Below are 18344 nucleotides of genomic sequence, written 5' to 3'. Positions count from 1 at the left end.
GAGAGAGAGAGAGAGAGAGAGAGAGAGAGAGAGAGAGAGAGAGAGAGAGAGAGAGAATGGGGCAAACAGTCCCTTTTGTAGTAAGTCAGGCATTCCTGGCAATGCCAGGTAACTGTGGGGCAGATCCTTGAAGGAATGCTAACAAAAAGTGAGTGGAGCCACGTACATATCTGTTATTACAGACTTGTGGAGGTGAGAGATAGGAGGATCGTGAAGGATTATTAGAAGCCCTCCTAATACCATGCTCAGTAAGAGACAGTTTCCCTCAGGAATAATTCAGTGATGGAACAGGATGCCTAATGTACTTCTCTGACCTGCACACTCATGAGGAAGCATGTACACTGTTGTACATCTACCATTTACATATACTACACTACACAAACACATACACACACAAACACATACACACACACACACGCACAAACACATTTCTATGATTTCATGTTTTGGATACATTCTGTGGTCTTCTCCATGACCCTGCCTATGTGATTAGTTTTGAATCCAATGGGTCAATAAATAAATCACTGAAGTGATCACTTCCACGGAGATTGAAGGTAAAACAAGCTGGCAGTGAAGACCCTGGTCTCTGTGAGAAAACTGGCTGCAGGGTAGTTGGTCCAATTATGAGGGCAGGTTACCTTTTACATTCCATGGTTAGCATAAGGCAAGCAGAGCTTCAGAGCTCTGCAATCAGCTTATCCATGTGGCACTCATTGTTCAAGATTCCTCCCCTTCCACAGCTTACCTACATGAATTTATTTCTTTCAATCCCCACAGTTAGTGTTTTTACTTTGTTATATGTATGTATATGTTTATATTTTAATTTTAACCATTCTGACTAATGTGAGGTGGAATCTCAGGGTTGTTTTGATTTCCATTTCCCTGATGACTAAGGATGTAGAACATTTCTTTAGGTGTTTCTTGGCCATTCAATATTCCTCAACTGAAAATTCTTTGTTTAGTTCTGTACCCCATTTTTAAATAAGGTTATTTGGTTCTCTGGAGTCTATCTTTTTGAGTTCTTTGTATATATTGGATATTAGCCCTCTATTAGATGTAAGATTGGTAAAGATCTTTTCCCAGTCTGTTGGTTGCCTTTTTGTCCTATTGACAGTGTCCTTTGCCTTACAGTAGCTTTGCAATTTTATGAGGTTCCAATTATCAATTCTTGATCTTAGAGCATAAGTCATTGGTATTCTGTTCAGGAATTTATCCCCTGTGCTCATGCGTTCGAAGCTCTTCCCCATTTTCTCCTCTATAAGTTTCAGTGTACATGGTTTTATGTGGAGATCCTTCACCCACTTGGACTTGAGGTTTGTACAAGGATATAAGAATGGGTCGATTTGAATTTTCTACACGATGAACACCAGTTGAACCAGCACCATTTGTTAAAAATGCTGTCTTTGTTCCACCCGATGCTTTTAGCTCTTTTGTCAAATATCTAATGACTATATGTGTTTGGGTTAATTTCTGGGTCTTCAATTCTATTCCAGTGATCTTCTTGCCTGTCTCTGTGCCAATACCACACAGTTTTTATGTCTATTGCTCTGTAATAAAGCTTGAGATCAGGGATAGTGATTCCCCTAGAAGTTCTTTTATTGTTAAGAACAGTTTTCTCAGCCGGGCGTGGTGGCGCACGCCTTTAATCCCAGCACTCGGGAGGCAGAAGCAGGCGGATTTCTGAGTTCGAGGCCAGCCTGGTCTACAGAGTGAGTTCCAGGACAGCCAGGGCTATACAGAGAAACCCTGTCTCGAAAAACCAAAAAAAAAAAAAAGAACAGTTTTCTCTATCCTGGGTTATTGTTATTCCAAATGAATTTGCAAATTACTCTTTCTAATTCTATGAAGAATTGATTTGGAATGTTTAAGGAGATTGCATTGAATCTGTAGATTGCTTTTGGCAGAATGGCCATTTTTACTATATTAATCCTGCCAATCCATGAGCATGGGGAGATCTTTGCATCTTCTGCGATCTTCGATTTCTTTCTTCAGAGACTTGAAGATCTTGTCATACAGATCTTTCAAACCAACGTATATAATATTATTTGTGACTATTGTGGAGGGTATCCTTTCCCTAATTTCTTTCTCAGCCTGTTTATCCTTTGAGTAGAGGAAGGATACTGATTTGTTTGAGTTAATTTTATATCCAGCTACTTTGCTGAAGTTGTTTATCAGGTTTAGGAGTTCTCTGGTGGAATTTTGGGGATCATTTAAGTATAAGATCATATCATCTGCAAATAGTGATATTATAACTTCTTTCTTTCCAATTTGTATCTATTTGACCTTCTTTTGTTATCTAATTGATCTAGCTACAACTTAGAGTACTATAATAAATAGATAGGGAGAGAGTGGGCATCCTTGTCTAATCCCTGATTTTAGTGGGATTGCTTCAAGTTTCTTTCCATTTAGTTTGATGTTGACTACTGGTTTGCTGAATATATTTCTTTTACTATGTTTAGGTATGGGTCTTGAATTCCTGATCTTTCCAAGACTTTTAAAATGAGGGGATGCTGAATTTTGTCAAACGCTTTTTCACCATCTAATGAAATGATCATGTGGTTTTTTTTCCTTTGAGTTTGTTTATGTAGTGGATTATGTTGATGGATTTCCATACTTTGAACCAACCCTGCATCTCTGGGATGAACCCTGCTTGATAGTGGTGAATGATCATTTTGATGTGTTCTTGGATTCGTTGGCAAGAATTTTATTGAGTATTTTTGCATCGATGTTTATAACGGAGATTGGCCTGAAGTTCTATATCTGTGTTTGGTCTTTGTGTGGTTTAGGTATAAGCATAATGGTGGCTTCATAAAAAGAATTGGGTAGTGTTCCTTCTGTTTATATTCTGTGGAATAGTTGGAAAAGTATTGGTATTAGACCTTCTTTAAAGATCTGATTGAATTCTCCTGTGTGGTTTAGGTATAAGCATAATTGTGGTTTCATAAAAAGAATTGGGTAGTGTTCCTTCTGTTTATATTTTGTGGATTAGTTGGGAAAGTATTGGTATTAGGCCTTCTTTAAAGACCTGATCGAATTCTCCAATAAATCCATCTAGTCCTGGGATTTTTTTTTTTTTTTTGGTTGGGAGACGATTAATGACTGCTTCAATTTCTTTAGGGGTTAGAGGACTGTTTAGATGGTTTACCTGATCCTGTTTTAACTTTGGTACCTGGTATTTCTTTAGAAAATTGTCCATTTCATCCAGATTTTCCAATTTAGTTGAGTATAAACTTTTGTAATAGTATCTAATTTTTTTTGATTTCTCCAGTTTCTATTGTCCCTCTTTTCATTCCTGATTTTAATAATTTGGACACTGTATCTGTGCCCTCTGGTTAGTCTGGCTAAGGGTTTATCTATCTTGTTGATTTTCTCAAAGAACCAGCTCCTGGTTTCGTTGATTCTTTGTATAGTCCTTTATGTTTCTATTTGGTTGATTTCAGCCTTGAGGTTGATTACTTTCTGCTGTCTGCTCCTCTTGGGTGTGTTTACATTTTTTTGTTCTAGAGCTTCCAGGTGTGCTGTCAAGTTGCTAATGTAAGCTCTCCAGTTTCTTTTTGGAGACACTTAGAGCTTTGACTTTTTCTCTTACTACTGCTTTCATTGTTTCCTGTAAGTTTTGTTATGATGTGTCTTTGTGTCATTAAATTCTAAAAAGTCTTTAACTTCTTTCTTTATTTCTTCCTTGACCAAGATATCACTGAGTAGAGCATTGTTCAGCTTCTATGTATTTGTGTGTTTTTCATTGTTTTTGTTGGAATTTAAGACCAGCCTTAGTCTGTGGTTATCTGATAGGGTGCATGGGATTATTTCTATCTTCATATATCTGTTGAGACCTTTTTTGTGACCAATTATATAGTCAAATTTGGAGAAGGTACCATGAGGTGCTAAGGAGAAGGTATATTCTTTTGCTTTAGGATGGAAAGTTCTATAAATATATGTTAGATCCATTTGGCTCATAACTTCGGTTAGTTTCACTGTGTCTCTGTTTAGTTTCTGTTTGCATGATCTATCCATTGCTGAGTGTGGGATGTTGAAGTCTCTCCCACTATTATTGTGTGTGGTACGATCTGTGCTTTGAGCTTTAGTGAAGTGTCTTTTATGAATGTGAGTAACCTTGCATTTGGAGCATAAATTTTCAGAATTGAGAGTTCATCTTGATAGATTTTTCCTTTGACCAGTGTTCTTCCATATCCTTTTTGATAACTTTTGGTTGAAAATCAATTTTATTTGATATTAGAATGTTTCTTGGGACCATTTGCCTGGAAAATTATTTTCCAACCTTTTACTCTGAGATAGTGTCTATCTTTTTCACTGAGGTGTGTTTCCTGCATGTAGCAAAATACTGGGTCCTTATTAGGTAGCCAGTCTGTTAGTCTATGTCTTTTAATTGGGAAACTGAGTCCATTGATATTAAAAGATATTAAGGAAAAGTGATCATTCCTTCCTGTTATTTTTGTTGTTAGAGGTGGAATTTTGTTTGTGTAACTATCTTCTTTTGGGTTTGTTGGAAGATTACTTTCTTGCTTTTTCTAGGGTGTAGTTTCTCTCCTTGTGTTGGTGTTTTTCATTTATTACCCTTTGTAGGGCTAGATTTGTGGAAAGATATTGTATAAATTTGGTTTTGTCATGCAACATCTTTTCTCCATCTATGGTAATTGAGAGTTTTCCTGGGTATAGTAATCTGGGTTGACATTTATGTTCTCTTAGGGTCTGTATGACATCTGCCCAGGAACGTCTAGCTTCCATAGTCTCTGTTGAGAAATCTGATGTAATTCTGCTAGGTCTGCCTTTATATGTTATTTGTTTTTTTTTTCCTTACTGCTTTTAATATTCTTTCTTTGTTTAGTGCATTTGGTGTTTTGATTATTATGTAACAGGAGAAATTTCTTTTCTGGTCCAGTCTAACTGGAGTTCTGTAGTCTTCTTGTATGTTCATGGGTATCTCTTTCTTTAGGCTAGGGAAATTTTCTTCTATAATTTTATTGAAGATATTTACTGGCCTTTTAATTTGGGAATCTTCATTCTCTTCTATTCATATTATCCTTAGGTTTGGTCTTCTCATTGTGTTCTAGATTTCCTGGATGTTTTGGGTTAGTAGCTTTTTGGATTTTGCATTTTCTTTGACTGCTGTGTCAATGTTTTCTATGGTATCTTCTGCCCCTGATTTTCTCTTTTCTATCTCTTGTATTCTGTTGGTGATGCTTGCATCTATGACTCCTGATCTATTTCCTAGGTTTTCTAACTCCACAGTTATCTCCCTTTGTGATTTCTTTACTGTTTCTTTTTCCATCTGTAGATCTTGGATGGTTTTGTTCATTTCCTTCCTCTATTTGATTGTGTTTTCCTATAATTCTTTGAGGGATTTTTGTGTTTCCTCTGTAAGGGCTTCTACATGTTTACCTGTGTTCTCCTGTATTTCTTTAAGGGAGTTATTTATATACTTCTTGAAGTCTTCTATTATAGTCATGAGAACTGATTTTAAATCTGCATCTTGATTTTCCAGTGTGATGGTGTATCCTGGACTTGCTATGGTGGGAGAATTGGGTTCTTATAATGCCAAGTAATCTTGGTTTCTGTTGCTTATATACTTATGCTTGCCTCCTATCATCTCATTATCTCCAGTGCTCCCTGCCCTCACTATATGTGAGTAGAGACTGTCCTTCCTGTAACCCTGGTTGTGTCAAAACTCCTCATAATCTAGCTATCTCTGTGATCCTGTGATTATGGGATTCTGTAATCCTAATATTCTGGGTCTGTCTGAGTTCCTGGGACTCAAGCTGCCTCTGGAACCCTGAGAACTTGGTGTAACCAAGCTCCTGGGATCCTGGGATATTGGATGTGTTAGAGCGCCTAGGATTTGAGCCTCCTTTGGGTGCTGTGGGACTGGCTGGAGAGTTTGCACCCAAGGCCAACTGACACAGATAGGAAGGAACCAGAGCCACTGGTCATGCAGGGTTCCTGTGTCCCTAGATTCTGCCAGTCTCAGGTACTCCAGGTGCTGTTGGAACAGATGTTGTGTCCTACTCACCCCTGATCCTGGCCATGCTAAAGTGCCTGGGAGTGGTAAATATCTTTTCTCAATCTGTTGGGTGCCATTTTGATTATTGACAGTGTCCTTTGCCTTACAGAAGCTTTGTAATTTTATGAAGTCCCATTTGTTGATTCTCCATATTACAGCACAAGCCATTGCTGTTCTATTCAGAAATGTTTCCCCTGTGCCCATATCTTTGAGGATCTTCACCACTTTCTCCTCTATAAGTTTCAGTGTCTGTGGTTTTATGTGAAGTTTCTTGATCCACTTAGACTTGAGCTTTGAACAAGGAGATAAGAATGGATCAATTCGCATTCTTCTATATACTAACTGCGAGTTGTGCCAGCACCATTTGTTGAAAATGCTGTCTTCTTTCCACTGAATGGTTTTAGCTCCTTTGTCAAAGATAAACTGACCATAGGTGTGTGGGTTCATTTCTGGGTGTTCAATTCTATTCCATTGATCTACCTGTCTGTTACTCTACCAGTATCATGTTCTCTCTCTCTCTCTCTCTCTCTCTCTCTCTCTCTCTCTCTCTCTCTCTCTGTTACATGTGGCCATGGTCAATAGTTTTTCTTTTTAATAACTGTTCAGGACAATCACATTAGGTCACCATGCTCATCAAAAATAATTTCATTTACTAAAGTATCTCTGTATCCTCAGAGATGCTTTTTCAATATAAGTCAAATAGTGGTTGGAAATAATAACAGTGGAAGGAAGATATTTGGCTATGTGGAGGCCACTGTCAAGTATTCACGAAAATATTTTTATGGAACACTTTGTGCAGGTTAACATGCCCCCCCCCAAAGAACAGAGTGTTTATACATATATCAGGAGAATTGAGACTGAATTTCACAGAACACACCATCCACTGATGGGTTTGAAATTCCTGGAGCTGAAGGTGCTGTGCAATGTAGACTACCTTCATCATCAGGAAATCTCGGCTGTGCTCTTGGATCACCACTCCATGACTATTGTGCATTGTCTATTTTACTTAAAAATTACCTGGACTCAGGGCTGGGGAAATTGTTCAGAGATAAAAAGCACTGGTACCTTTCCCAGAGGACCATGGTTTAATTCTCAATGCTCACATGGTGGCATATAACTGATCCAATGCCCTATTCTGGCTTTCTTAGGAATGCCATTTACATGGTGTATACATACATGGAGGTAGGACATCCATGCACATAACATTAAAATTAAAAATTAAAAGTAAATAAGCAAAATCAACTGTTTACAACCTAAACTAAAAAAAAAATCTGAGACACTTTGATCAGCATGTCGTAGCATACCTTAGAACTACAGCTCTGCCAAATTGAGCCATCCTGCTAACATTCATATGTTTAAAGACTCTGGTGAGGACCTATGCAAAGAGAGGAAAGCAGAGACTGTAACTAAAGAAAGAATTTAGAAAAATCATTGTGTAGTATAGAGAGGGTTAAAAGGGGAAGGAGAAGCCAAATAGGACCACACAGTCTTTGGTTAGGTTTGTTGGTGACTTAAAGAGCAGGGTTTTGTGTTAATGGGAACAGTCTAGGGGCAAAGTGGATACAGAGAAATTATAATGATGTGATTTTGATGGCTAATCTTGGTTGTCAAATTGACATCTTTGAGAGGTTTTCATGAAGTCTGCCTATGAGCAGCTTCATGGGGCATTTTCATGAAAGAGTCCTCCTCTCACGATGGGCAGTGTTGTTCTTGGACAGTTGAGTCTGAGCTATATAAAAATACAGGTTAAAAAGTAAGGGAATAAACCAGAAAGCATAATTTCTCTACAGATTCTACTTCAGTTTCTGTCTCCATGTTCCTGCCTTGAGCTCCTTCTTTGGCTATTCACAATGATATAAACCTTCAAATCAAATATACCCTTTGCTGGCCCAAGTTGATTTGGTCAGTGATTTAGAATATCAACAGAGGACCAACGTAGAACAAACTAAAGCCAGAAGCCAAGGTGATATCTTGGGTTTTTGTGTAAGGAGACATATGTATAAGATCAATGCCAGCTGTAGATAAAAACAAGGAAACTCATTCAGTCTTGAACAGTTCCTAAGATGCTGTTAGGAACACTCATTGCTAGCCAGACTTATTGAAAGATTTCTATCTCTTTACATAACTCAAATTATGTAGGAGTGCCTGCAGTGGAGAGGAGAGGCCTAGAGTCCCTCAAAGTCAGGCGTATCTTAGATTGAACCAGACCTGGGTTTTACCCTGCTCTGTGGGTATATTTCTTCTTAGGAAAATTGCACATGTTTTCTATTGAGAAGGTGATTTGTTGGCATAGATTATAAAAGGAGTTCATCACTAGATGAAGCTAAAATGATGCTCAAAGATGCCTTTAGATCTGATGGCTTGTAGGCTGGGGAGATGGCAGTCTGGGTGCAGTAGGTCTCCAGATCCTGTGTGAGAAGTGTAAGGGTGGTGATAAGTGTTCATGAGGCTAGTACTGAGGAGGGAAAGACAAGCAGATCCCTGGGTTCATTGGCCAGGTAGCCAGATCCATTTGCCAGGCTACTGATAACAACAAGACTTGTCTCACAAAAAAAAAAAAAAAAAAAACAAGTGTGCAGTACCTATAGGAAAAAAGCAGCAGTTGACCTCTGGCCTCTGCACACATGCCTATATATGTAGTGGCAACTGTGCACAGACAAATGCACTAGCACCCACACATACATGTATACATAAAGTCACACCTGTGATCTAACTGAAATCATGACCCTTTGGGCTTGTCCTTGGGTGAGTGAACACAAAGAATAAAAAATAATGAGAAATATTATTCTGGATATAAAGAAAAATACAGTGACATTTGAAAGACTAATCAAAACTTCCAGACCTAGGCTAGCAAATGACTTCTTGGTGGATAAACATGCATGCTCACAAGCTTTATCCTGAGCTCTATCCTCAGGAACTCCATGTTTTAAAGAAAGAAAAAGTTGTGCTCTCTCTCTCTCTCTCTCTCTCTCTCTCTCTCTCTCTCTCTCTCTCTCTCTCTCACACACACACACACACACACATGCAGTTGAAATTATGAGATTCGAAGAGATGGCTCTATAAATAACATAAATAACCATTTTCAATGTTTTTCCATCTTGAAAGTTTCTTAACAAAGAAGTAAGTAGCCATGGACAACAAGAACCAAAGAAGCCTTCAAACAGTGACAAATAGTTCTCATTGAGAGGTGAGTTACATGAGGAATTAAAGGCCCTAGACTTGCAGGTGGCCAAGTCCATCCTTGGATAAGCTTCCCTCATATGTCATACTCTTTCTATGAGTGTTTGTGCATGATAAAAACAGTCCTTTCCCCAGCAAATTCCCTCCCTTCAGACTGTATTTCTCTGGCAGATCTACCTTAGCCACAAGTTTACCTGAGGAGACATCAACACTTGATAGAGTTGAATTTTCATTGCCAAAAAACTTAATTCAGTGCATATGACATTAGGGAAGCATCTGTATTTTATTGAGCACTTCAAATGCTTCTGGGGCAAGTGCTACTTTTCTCTGGTTTTGATGAACAGCACTAGGCACATGTGAAGTTTGTCTATGATCCAAAGCAGTAATTCGCTGAACAGTTGTGATAATTTTAATTGCCAACTTGAAAGCAAGGAATCATCTATGAAAAGAATATCTAAGTGAATGTCTAGTTTAGGGTAGCTTGTGGGCATGCCTATGGGAGAATTATGTTGAATAGTGGGAATATCTACCCACTCTGAGTGGCACCACTGCCTGTGCATATTGGCAGGAGCCATAATACAAGTTGAGCACTCACTCAGTGTGTGCATTCACTCATCACTCCCTGCTCTTAATTGTGAATGTGATGTAACTAGCCTCAACTGTCTGCCCAGCAAACAGTAGATTTTAATCTGAGATTGTGAGCAGAAATAATTAACATCTTTCTCCCTTAAAATGCTTTTCAGTGTATTTTATCTCAGTAATGGGAAACAGAGCTAACTATGCTTTTACAAAGTGTGTTGACTAAATGTGTTAATTCCTTAGAGGACACTGTCTAGTGCTATAACATCCGCATATGAATGCTACTGCTTAAAAGAAGTAAATCAATTCACAGTAACAAAATTTACATGTTCAAGATTATGCCTACAAGAGAGAAATAAAATAGATGCCTTCTTGACTGACTTCCTTTGAGAATAGTGGCTCTTCATCTCTGGGTCATGACCCTTTTGGGGGTCAAATGATCCTTTCACAGAGGTCACATATCAGATATCCTACATATCAGATATTTCCATTATGATGCATAATAATAGTAAAATTACAGTTATGAATTAGCAGTGAAAATAATTTTAAGGTTGGGGGTCACACATCATGATGAACACTATTAAAGGATTGAAGCCTTACGAAGGTTCAGAACCATTGTTTTAGAAATTGCTTCAACTATACCCATGTTTCAATGCCTTCTTTGTTTAAGCTAGATCCTTACTTCAAATTCACACTTACAACTCTCAAGATAACACAGGGATGCCATGACTGTATAACAACAGATTTTCATGAATTATACTGGGCAGAAATTTTCTCTTTTTCAAGTATATGAAAAAGGAGAACAGACTCCTTTTAGAGTTCCTGAGCAAAGAGTTTTATGATATCTCACATCAGTTCTGAGCAAAAGCTGAGCATAGCTATTTCTGATTGCAGGTGGCAAATTGTTATGCAAGCCCAAGGGCTCTTAGCTTTGAACTTTTTCTTGGTGCTTTATTGCATTATTACCTTATTCCTATAGAGAGCCCTATAAAGTATAATAACATTTCTACTTCTCAGCTGAGGTACACATGTGTACATATGTGTGTGTACCTTTATATATATGTATATATATATGTGTGTGTATACATATATACATATATATGTATATATGTATGTGTATATATGTATGTATGTATGTATGTATATTCTAGAATAACATGAGATAATTTCAGGCTAAGGAAATAGATATGCTTCTAAAGTGCTTACCTTGTAAGCATGAAGACGTGAATTCCATTTCCAGAACATAAATCAAGTTGGAGATAATCATACACACTAGTAATCCCAGCAGTAAGGAAATAAATATGACCAGACCTTTGTGGGTCACTGGTCAACCAGCATAGACAAAGCTGAAATTTCCAAACTAAACAAAAAGTCTTGGGTCAAGTGATGGACCCGCCATGTTCTTCAGAAACATTGGAGGTTTTAGTCTAGCCACTTTTTGCACCCATACATGTGAACACACACTCACACACACACACACACACACACACTCACACTCATATTTTAATTCTCTATATGATTAATCTGGTATTCTGTGGACATCTGTATGCTGTATGACTTGGTCCATGTAGGTACTTACTGTAGGAACATCCATAGACCTCTACTCTCATGCCAATCTTTCCATTTGGATTCCACTCCAGGGGCACAAAGCGAACAAAGCGGGCTCTCACAGAATTCAGCAGTTTGTGGTGAACCACACTGTTAGCATTCATGTTTCCTACAAATCTCTAAAAGGAGAAGGAAATTCAGTAAGCTCTATATTACTGAGCCATATAAACACAACTATGCATGCTTATCCACTCAGGCTTTTGGGAATGTCATCAATAACAACAAAATAAAACAAGACAAAACAAAACAGTCCCTAGTTATCCTGACATTATTCTAATATGATGGCAGTCTTGCCCCAGGCCTTACAGTTTTTCATAAGTGCCAAATACTATTGTTTAGGAAGATCCTCTCCCTACCATAATGCCTAACTAAATTTTATGAATAAAGAAAGCTTTGAGGTATGATGCCTAATTTAAATGTTAATAATATCATGACATTCCAGTTTTCCACATTTCTATACTTACTGTGAACTGTAAGATAACTGACACTCCCCTCCTGGAATGAAAGGTGTTTTACTGAAATATTTGTCAGCATTATTTGAGGATAGTTATTACCTAAGCACATTATCACCATCATTTTAAGAATTAAGAAAACAATCAAACAAAAATTAGTGCAGGAAGGGAACACATAAGGAAATAAATCTTAGAATCATCTAGTCACCCAGTAATTAGAGATGACCCTGAAGTTCAGTTCCAAGTCTGTTCTATTGTAAGACCCATGCTTGGTTTTGTTATTCCTACTCTCTATGCAATCATCAGGTTTTACAGGAAGGAACCATCACAGTCTAGCTGTGTATATAGTTCATTTTTCTTTTATTTGTGATGGATGTTTATTTGAAAAATTATCACACATTGTCTGAAGAGATGGGTCACTGGTTAACAGTGTTTACTGCCTTTCCCACAGGATCTTGGAGGAGAAGATAAAACGACCACTAGACTAAACCAGCATAATATCTAATTTCATACTAAATATCGACTACTACATGCACAGATAAGTGAAGTCCTCACCCCTCATCAAAGAAAAATTTCCTTAAACCATCATAGAAACCACAAATGATTAAAATGTAGACGAGGACTAGATGATGCCCACTGCCACCTAATACATACATCAACAGGACTCTACCACCTAAGCCTCAGGGACCAGTATGGAAGAGACAGAGGAAAGATTGTAAGAGTCAGAAGAACAATGTTTCCTATGAGATTGAGAATCCTTTTTTTTAAAAAAATATTTTTATTAGGTATTTTCCTCATTTACATTTCCAATGCTATCCCAAAAGTCCCCCATACCTCCCCCCCCCACTACCCTACCCACCCATTCCCACTTTTTGGCCCTGGCATTCCCCTGTACTGGGGCATATAAAGTTTGCATGTCCAATGGGCCTCTTTCCAGTGATGGCCGACTAGGCCATCTTTTGATACATATGCAGCTAGAGTCAAGAGCTCCGAGGTACTGGTTAGTTCATAATGTTGTTCCACCTATAGGGTTGCAGATCCCTTTAGCTCCTTGGGTACTTTCTCTAGCTCCTCTAAGAAAATCAGAAATGTAATAACCAGAAGTCTCACCTACATGGCTGCCTAAATAAGATCCAAAGAAGGTCAACACCAATAAACATGGTAACATGGAAGAGGGAAGTTCAGGAGCACGAGGCTTCAACCCCAGACAAGGAACTAGAGTCAACTAAGGAATACTGACTGAGAGCAGGAGAAATAGTCTAGTGCCCTTCAGTTGGTTATCCACTATCAAATGGTCAGCACTGAAGTCAAATACATATAGGAAACATTGTATCAACACAGCAGGTCTTATGCAAATCTATGTGCATACAAGCACATGTATGTACAAATTATAATATAATACACATATGAATATATGTGAACAATTTATAGAAAAAGAGGTTATATATTTGAGATAGAAAATTGGGGAAGTATATGTGATGGGTTGGAGAGAGGAAAAGGAAGGAGAACATGATATCATGCTTCAATTTCAAGACTAAAAATAAATTTTACTAAAATAAATATTTTTTTGCACAAGGGTGAAGAACACGGTTTGGATCCCAGTAACCACATGATGAGCTTGACGGGGTCCTTTCATAGCCATAATGCCATCACTAAAGTAGGAAGATGTAGTAGGGTTTCTGGGACTTGCTAGCTATCAGCTTACCAAAAATCTAAAAGTTTATACTTTAGCCAAGGGCCTGCTTCAAAGAACCAAGGCAGATAAAGCTAGAAGACATGAGAACACATGAGCATATCATCTGGACTCTTTCTGCACACAGGCACACCTACCCATCAACAGGTGTACATATAGCACATACACATATATGCTTCATAAGCAAACAAAAATACAAACCCACAATACAAGGCCTGTCTTGTTCACTTGCATTATGGCTCAGTTCTTTCATCAATATGGCTGATTATTTTAGAATTATTATTTTTCTGCAGAGAAACCTACACTTTAAAAATATGATCAAATATCCACAAACAAAATTCAACATTTGAACCTTTTAAAATACACAATTCAGTTTTAGTTAATGTGCATATATTGCACAACTGTTACAACTGAACTTGTGTAAATTTGTTGTCTGTATATCCCAATGACGGGCTGTCAGCTGTTAAAGAGAGGTGTGTGTTACACTCAGTCATGATTACCCTTCTTAGTTTCATTAATGTATAGATAGTCTTCCTGATCATGTGCAGTGACAGCATACCTGATTCCACTCTAATAGTTAAAGTGAACATGAAGAAAAAGGATTTTGTGACACAGAGAATGCACACACACACACACACACACACACACGAGAGAGAGAGAGAGAGAGAGAGAGAGAGAGAGAGAGAGAGAGAAGAGAGAGAGAGAGAGAGAGAGAGAAAGAGAGAGACAGACAGAGACAGACAGAGACAGAGACAGAGAGACAGGATAGAGATAGACGATCCATTAACAGAGAGGGACAGGGATAAGTACGTGGACAGAAAGACATAGAAAAATTCCTTATGGACATATTTGTGAAAATACAATTGTCTGACAGTATATTCTGTATTCTAAAATAGAGACTTATTGTTTCCTTGAAGACTTATGCAAGGCTTTTGAAAAGCAACATTTTCTAATTGTCATCTAAAGGCCTGTCTCTCCAAGAAGGCCAACTAAAGGGAAGGGAAGGAAATACGGGAAGCTCAGAGCAAATCATAAAGGCATTGCCTCTGTTTTGCTAAGGTACATTTAATAAGGCATAGGGTAATTAACATACAAAACACAGAGTTAAAGCTAAAAAGAACAAACCAACTCCTGCTTCCAAGTTCCCATGTGTTCTTCTGGAACATGTGATAAATCGGGTTTTCATCAAGCTCTCAGGTAACAGAGATAAAGAAATTATATGCAAGTAATGGATGACTGGCAAGGATTGTAAAACATGACATTTTAGGAGAGAAAGGAAAAATCAAAACCCCGAATGCACTGAGTTCTAGCTTTTTTATCTGTTTGCTTAGTGATGATGTATGTTTCAACATTTTAAGTGCAGAGAAAAGTACCAACTATTTCAGAGACCTGTCACTGATTTAGGCTGAAAGGCCACTCCTCATCTGATGACTGTGTAGATACTTAGTGGTAGCTGTGTGATTAGGAAAAGGAGATGGTTGATCTGAAGTTTATACTTTGTTCTGTAACTACTATTAGTAGGATTTAAAGCATTACATTCTGGCAGGAAGCTATTTAAGCGGGGAGGTAAACACTTCAAATAACTTCAGGATGTCACTAGCGTTGACTAGATTGACTAGGTTCCTCCCTTCCAGAGTAAACAATAACTCAGAAGAGCACTCTCAGAAGAGTCACTCTTGGAAGGGCAGAGCCAAGCTTCAGAGAAGACTGGCCAGACCATCTGCCAGGAAGAAACAGAAACCAGTCAAAGCTGACTGAAAGCTTTAGATAAATTAAAGAATGTGGAAAGGACGTGTTGAGCTGCCTGGAGACTGTATGGTGTACTCCTGTTTCCCAGATTTCTCCCATAAGCTGTTAACCATTCTAGAGTAGGCCTTGATGATGCAGCTATTTTTGAGTCATTTCTATTCCTGGAAGTAAGCCTTCACCCTTATTACTGAAAGTAACCCCAATAAAACTCACTGGTTTACCATGGTAGACTTTGGTGATATCCATATTTTGGTCTGTCAGGAGTTCTCTGAAAGGTCTTTTGCCAGCCAGTGCACAGCAAACATGGTTCTGGCAAGCCATGCCATTCTCTCATTCCTGCTACATTGTGAGAAACCATTAAATTATATTCATAAAGCTACACCCAAGGTCTATTCCCTTATTTGGCCACTTTTTCCTCCTACCACCATCCATCTATCAATGTATTGAAGTCCATAAATCAAAAGTCCCTTTGATTCGGCTCATTAATGTGCCCAATTAAAATTAATTACTACATTCTAGCATGGGGTTTCCTTCTTTACCTTTATAAAATGCCATTTTCCTATGGGCCACATCTGTTTTCTCTCTATCTCGATGGCAACATTTGTCCTCTGGGACACACACTCCTTTCTCCACTCATTCTCTTCTTCCTGTCTCTCAGACTCCATCTCCTGTCTGTGTTTTTTGTTTTCTGGTCTTTGTTCCTCTGGGGTAAACAGATCTCCTTTGTGTGAAAACTTGGACTTGGAGTCCCTGAGCTAATATTGCTCACTTTATTTCCTATCTGGAGAGAGTAGACATGTGTTGCATCTCCCCAAGAAAAGTTTTATCACATAACACCCTCCCCATGTCATTCTGCCTCTTTTGTTTGGTTTTGGCTTCCATAGTAAAGAACAATGAAATAATTTCAGAAAACATCTTATTCGTCCTGATTGGCACTGCTATATATTAGTATGATTCAACTTAGAGATGGTATAAAAGTATTACTGATTTAGTAGAATCTGTAAATCTGGGGCTGGTGAGATAGCTCAGCAGGAAAGAGCACTGACTGCTCTTCCCAAGGTCATGAGTTCCCAACAACCACATGGTAACTCACAACCACCCATAAGGAGATCTGATGCCCTCTTCTTGTGTGTCTACTCAGGAATGATAGACAACATGGTCCTGGTATTCTAAACAATATGACTGAGCTGATACTGCAGACAACCAAAGAAAAACCATTGTTACATTTTTGCTGAGCTAAGTTGAGTTAATTTATGATGTACAGTGGATTTATCAAGATGTAAAATTATGAAGAATGTATGTAAGGTTGTAGGCCTACATACATTCTGGCACTGGGCATAGCGGCTTGGTGAGGCAGATCTTGAGTAATTAGACTGTGTTTATCCCACAAATCCAGGATGGGTGCTGGGACATAGGGAAGCTCTAAGGCATCTATAGAGGGTGGGGGGAAGCACAGTCTGAAACTTGGGAAAGCTGAAGCTGGTTCATAGGTAACAGGGCCTGTGATGAAGATGGGGCAGAGGCAGTTCTCAGGCTCTTGGATATCCAGGCTCCGCTGGAAGTACAGATAGAAAAACAACACTAAGACTAAGACAACAACAACGTTATCAAAAGTAATAAGCCTTCTCAGGATATGTAGGACTCCAAGATCATGATACTTCTAGATGCCAGTGTCAAGTCACTATCTCAGTCTCAAGGTAACTAGTTCTGGGGGTAGTATGTAGCTCAACCAGGAAAGAGATCGACATACGCGTGTGAGAATCCAAAACCAATTTCTCAAACCCATGTTAAAAGGCAAGCACAGAAGTGCAAAGGTGTAATCATAGCACTAGGGAGATGGTAAAAGGATCCATGAAGTTTATTAGTCAGGGCCCTAACTAAATTTGCTTGGCAGACTACAAGTTCTATTTCAAAAACTAAGGTGTAGGGATGGTGAGATATTTCACTGAGTAGAGCCACATTCTCTGCCTTCAATACCTGAGTTTAATCCCTAGATCTTGCAAGGGAGAATGACACAGCTGTCTACTAAAGGTTCTCACTGCACATATGCTTTGTAGCCTGTGTGCCTGCACATATAATACACCCATATGCATGTATAAACTACCTCCACATAGACACACACAAAAACTAAAAGGGATTACTCTGTGTTATATTTTCTTTTATCCTTTGTTCAGTTTGATGAACCACTATGGTTCCCTATAATTATTTTTACTCTCTTCTATCAATGTCTTTGGACTTTCAAGGGTATAAACACCAAAAAGTGCTTTTAAACATGATTTTGAAGTACAAAGATAATAGGTTTTGAATCACCTTCTCCCTGCCCATGCCTACATTAATAACCAATCCCCTTTGATTTGGAAGGAAGCTTCTTTAATAGATATCTCCAACATCTTCTGGTACCAAAAAGAACCTTGCTAGCTGTGCAAACAGTGGCGCACATTCCTCATGATGACAAGTGGGAATGTGTGGCTCAATTATGGCTACAAACTAAAGAAAAATATATATCAACAGTATTAGTTACTTACTATTGTGACAAAACAAAAAAGCAACTAGAGGTGGAAACAATTTATTTTCATGCAGAGTTGGAAAAAATACTGTCCATCAATCCACCAAGTTTGGGAATGCATGACTGAAGAAACAAAGACCTGCTGATCATATTGAATACAGTCAGGAAGCAGAGTGACCAGGAAGTGAGACAAAACTACAGAGACTCTAAATCCATCTCCAATGAGGGAACCATTTCCTTCATTGAGGCTCTATCTCCTAAAGGTTTCACAATTTCCCAAACAGTTGGGAACCGAGTGTTTAAGCGCATAATCTTATGGTGGGATGTTTGCATTCAAATCACCACATCAACCAAGAGCCAAATAGACATGTGGTTTTGTTACCCATTGACTTGAGTGATGCAATTCACTAGTTTCATAAATGCCAAAGGCAAAGAGGCATTAAACTATTGAATAAAGATGGTCTCCACCAGAAAGAGGAACACTCCTCCATTGTTGGTGGGATTGCAAGCTTGTACAACCACTCTGGAAATCAGTCTGGCGGTTCCTCAGAAAATTGG

General features: G+C 38.4%; 1 protein-coding gene across 1 annotated transcript in view; it reads right to left on the bottom strand.

Annotated features, from left to right (window-relative positions):
- Positions 1 to 18344, bottom strand: part of LOC110312287 (contactin-associated protein like 5-3) — a 579184-nt gene that overhangs the window by 346044 nt on the left and 214796 nt on the right. Inside the window, exon 4 of the mRNA XM_029470910.1 lies at positions 11358 to 11505. Within this exon, the coding sequence (XP_029326770.1) occupies positions 11358 to 11505 (148 nt within the window). The remainder of the gene's footprint in view (positions 1 to 11357; positions 11506 to 18344) is intronic.

Source organism: Mus caroli, chromosome 17 (genome assembly GCF_900094665.2).
Source record: "Mus caroli chromosome 17, CAROLI_EIJ_v1.1, whole genome shotgun sequence".
Lineage (NCBI taxonomy): Eukaryota > Metazoa > Chordata > Mammalia > Rodentia > Muridae > Mus > Mus caroli.
The sequence above is the reverse complement of the archived record's forward strand: the minus strand, read 5'-3'. Positions and strand labels throughout refer to the sequence as shown.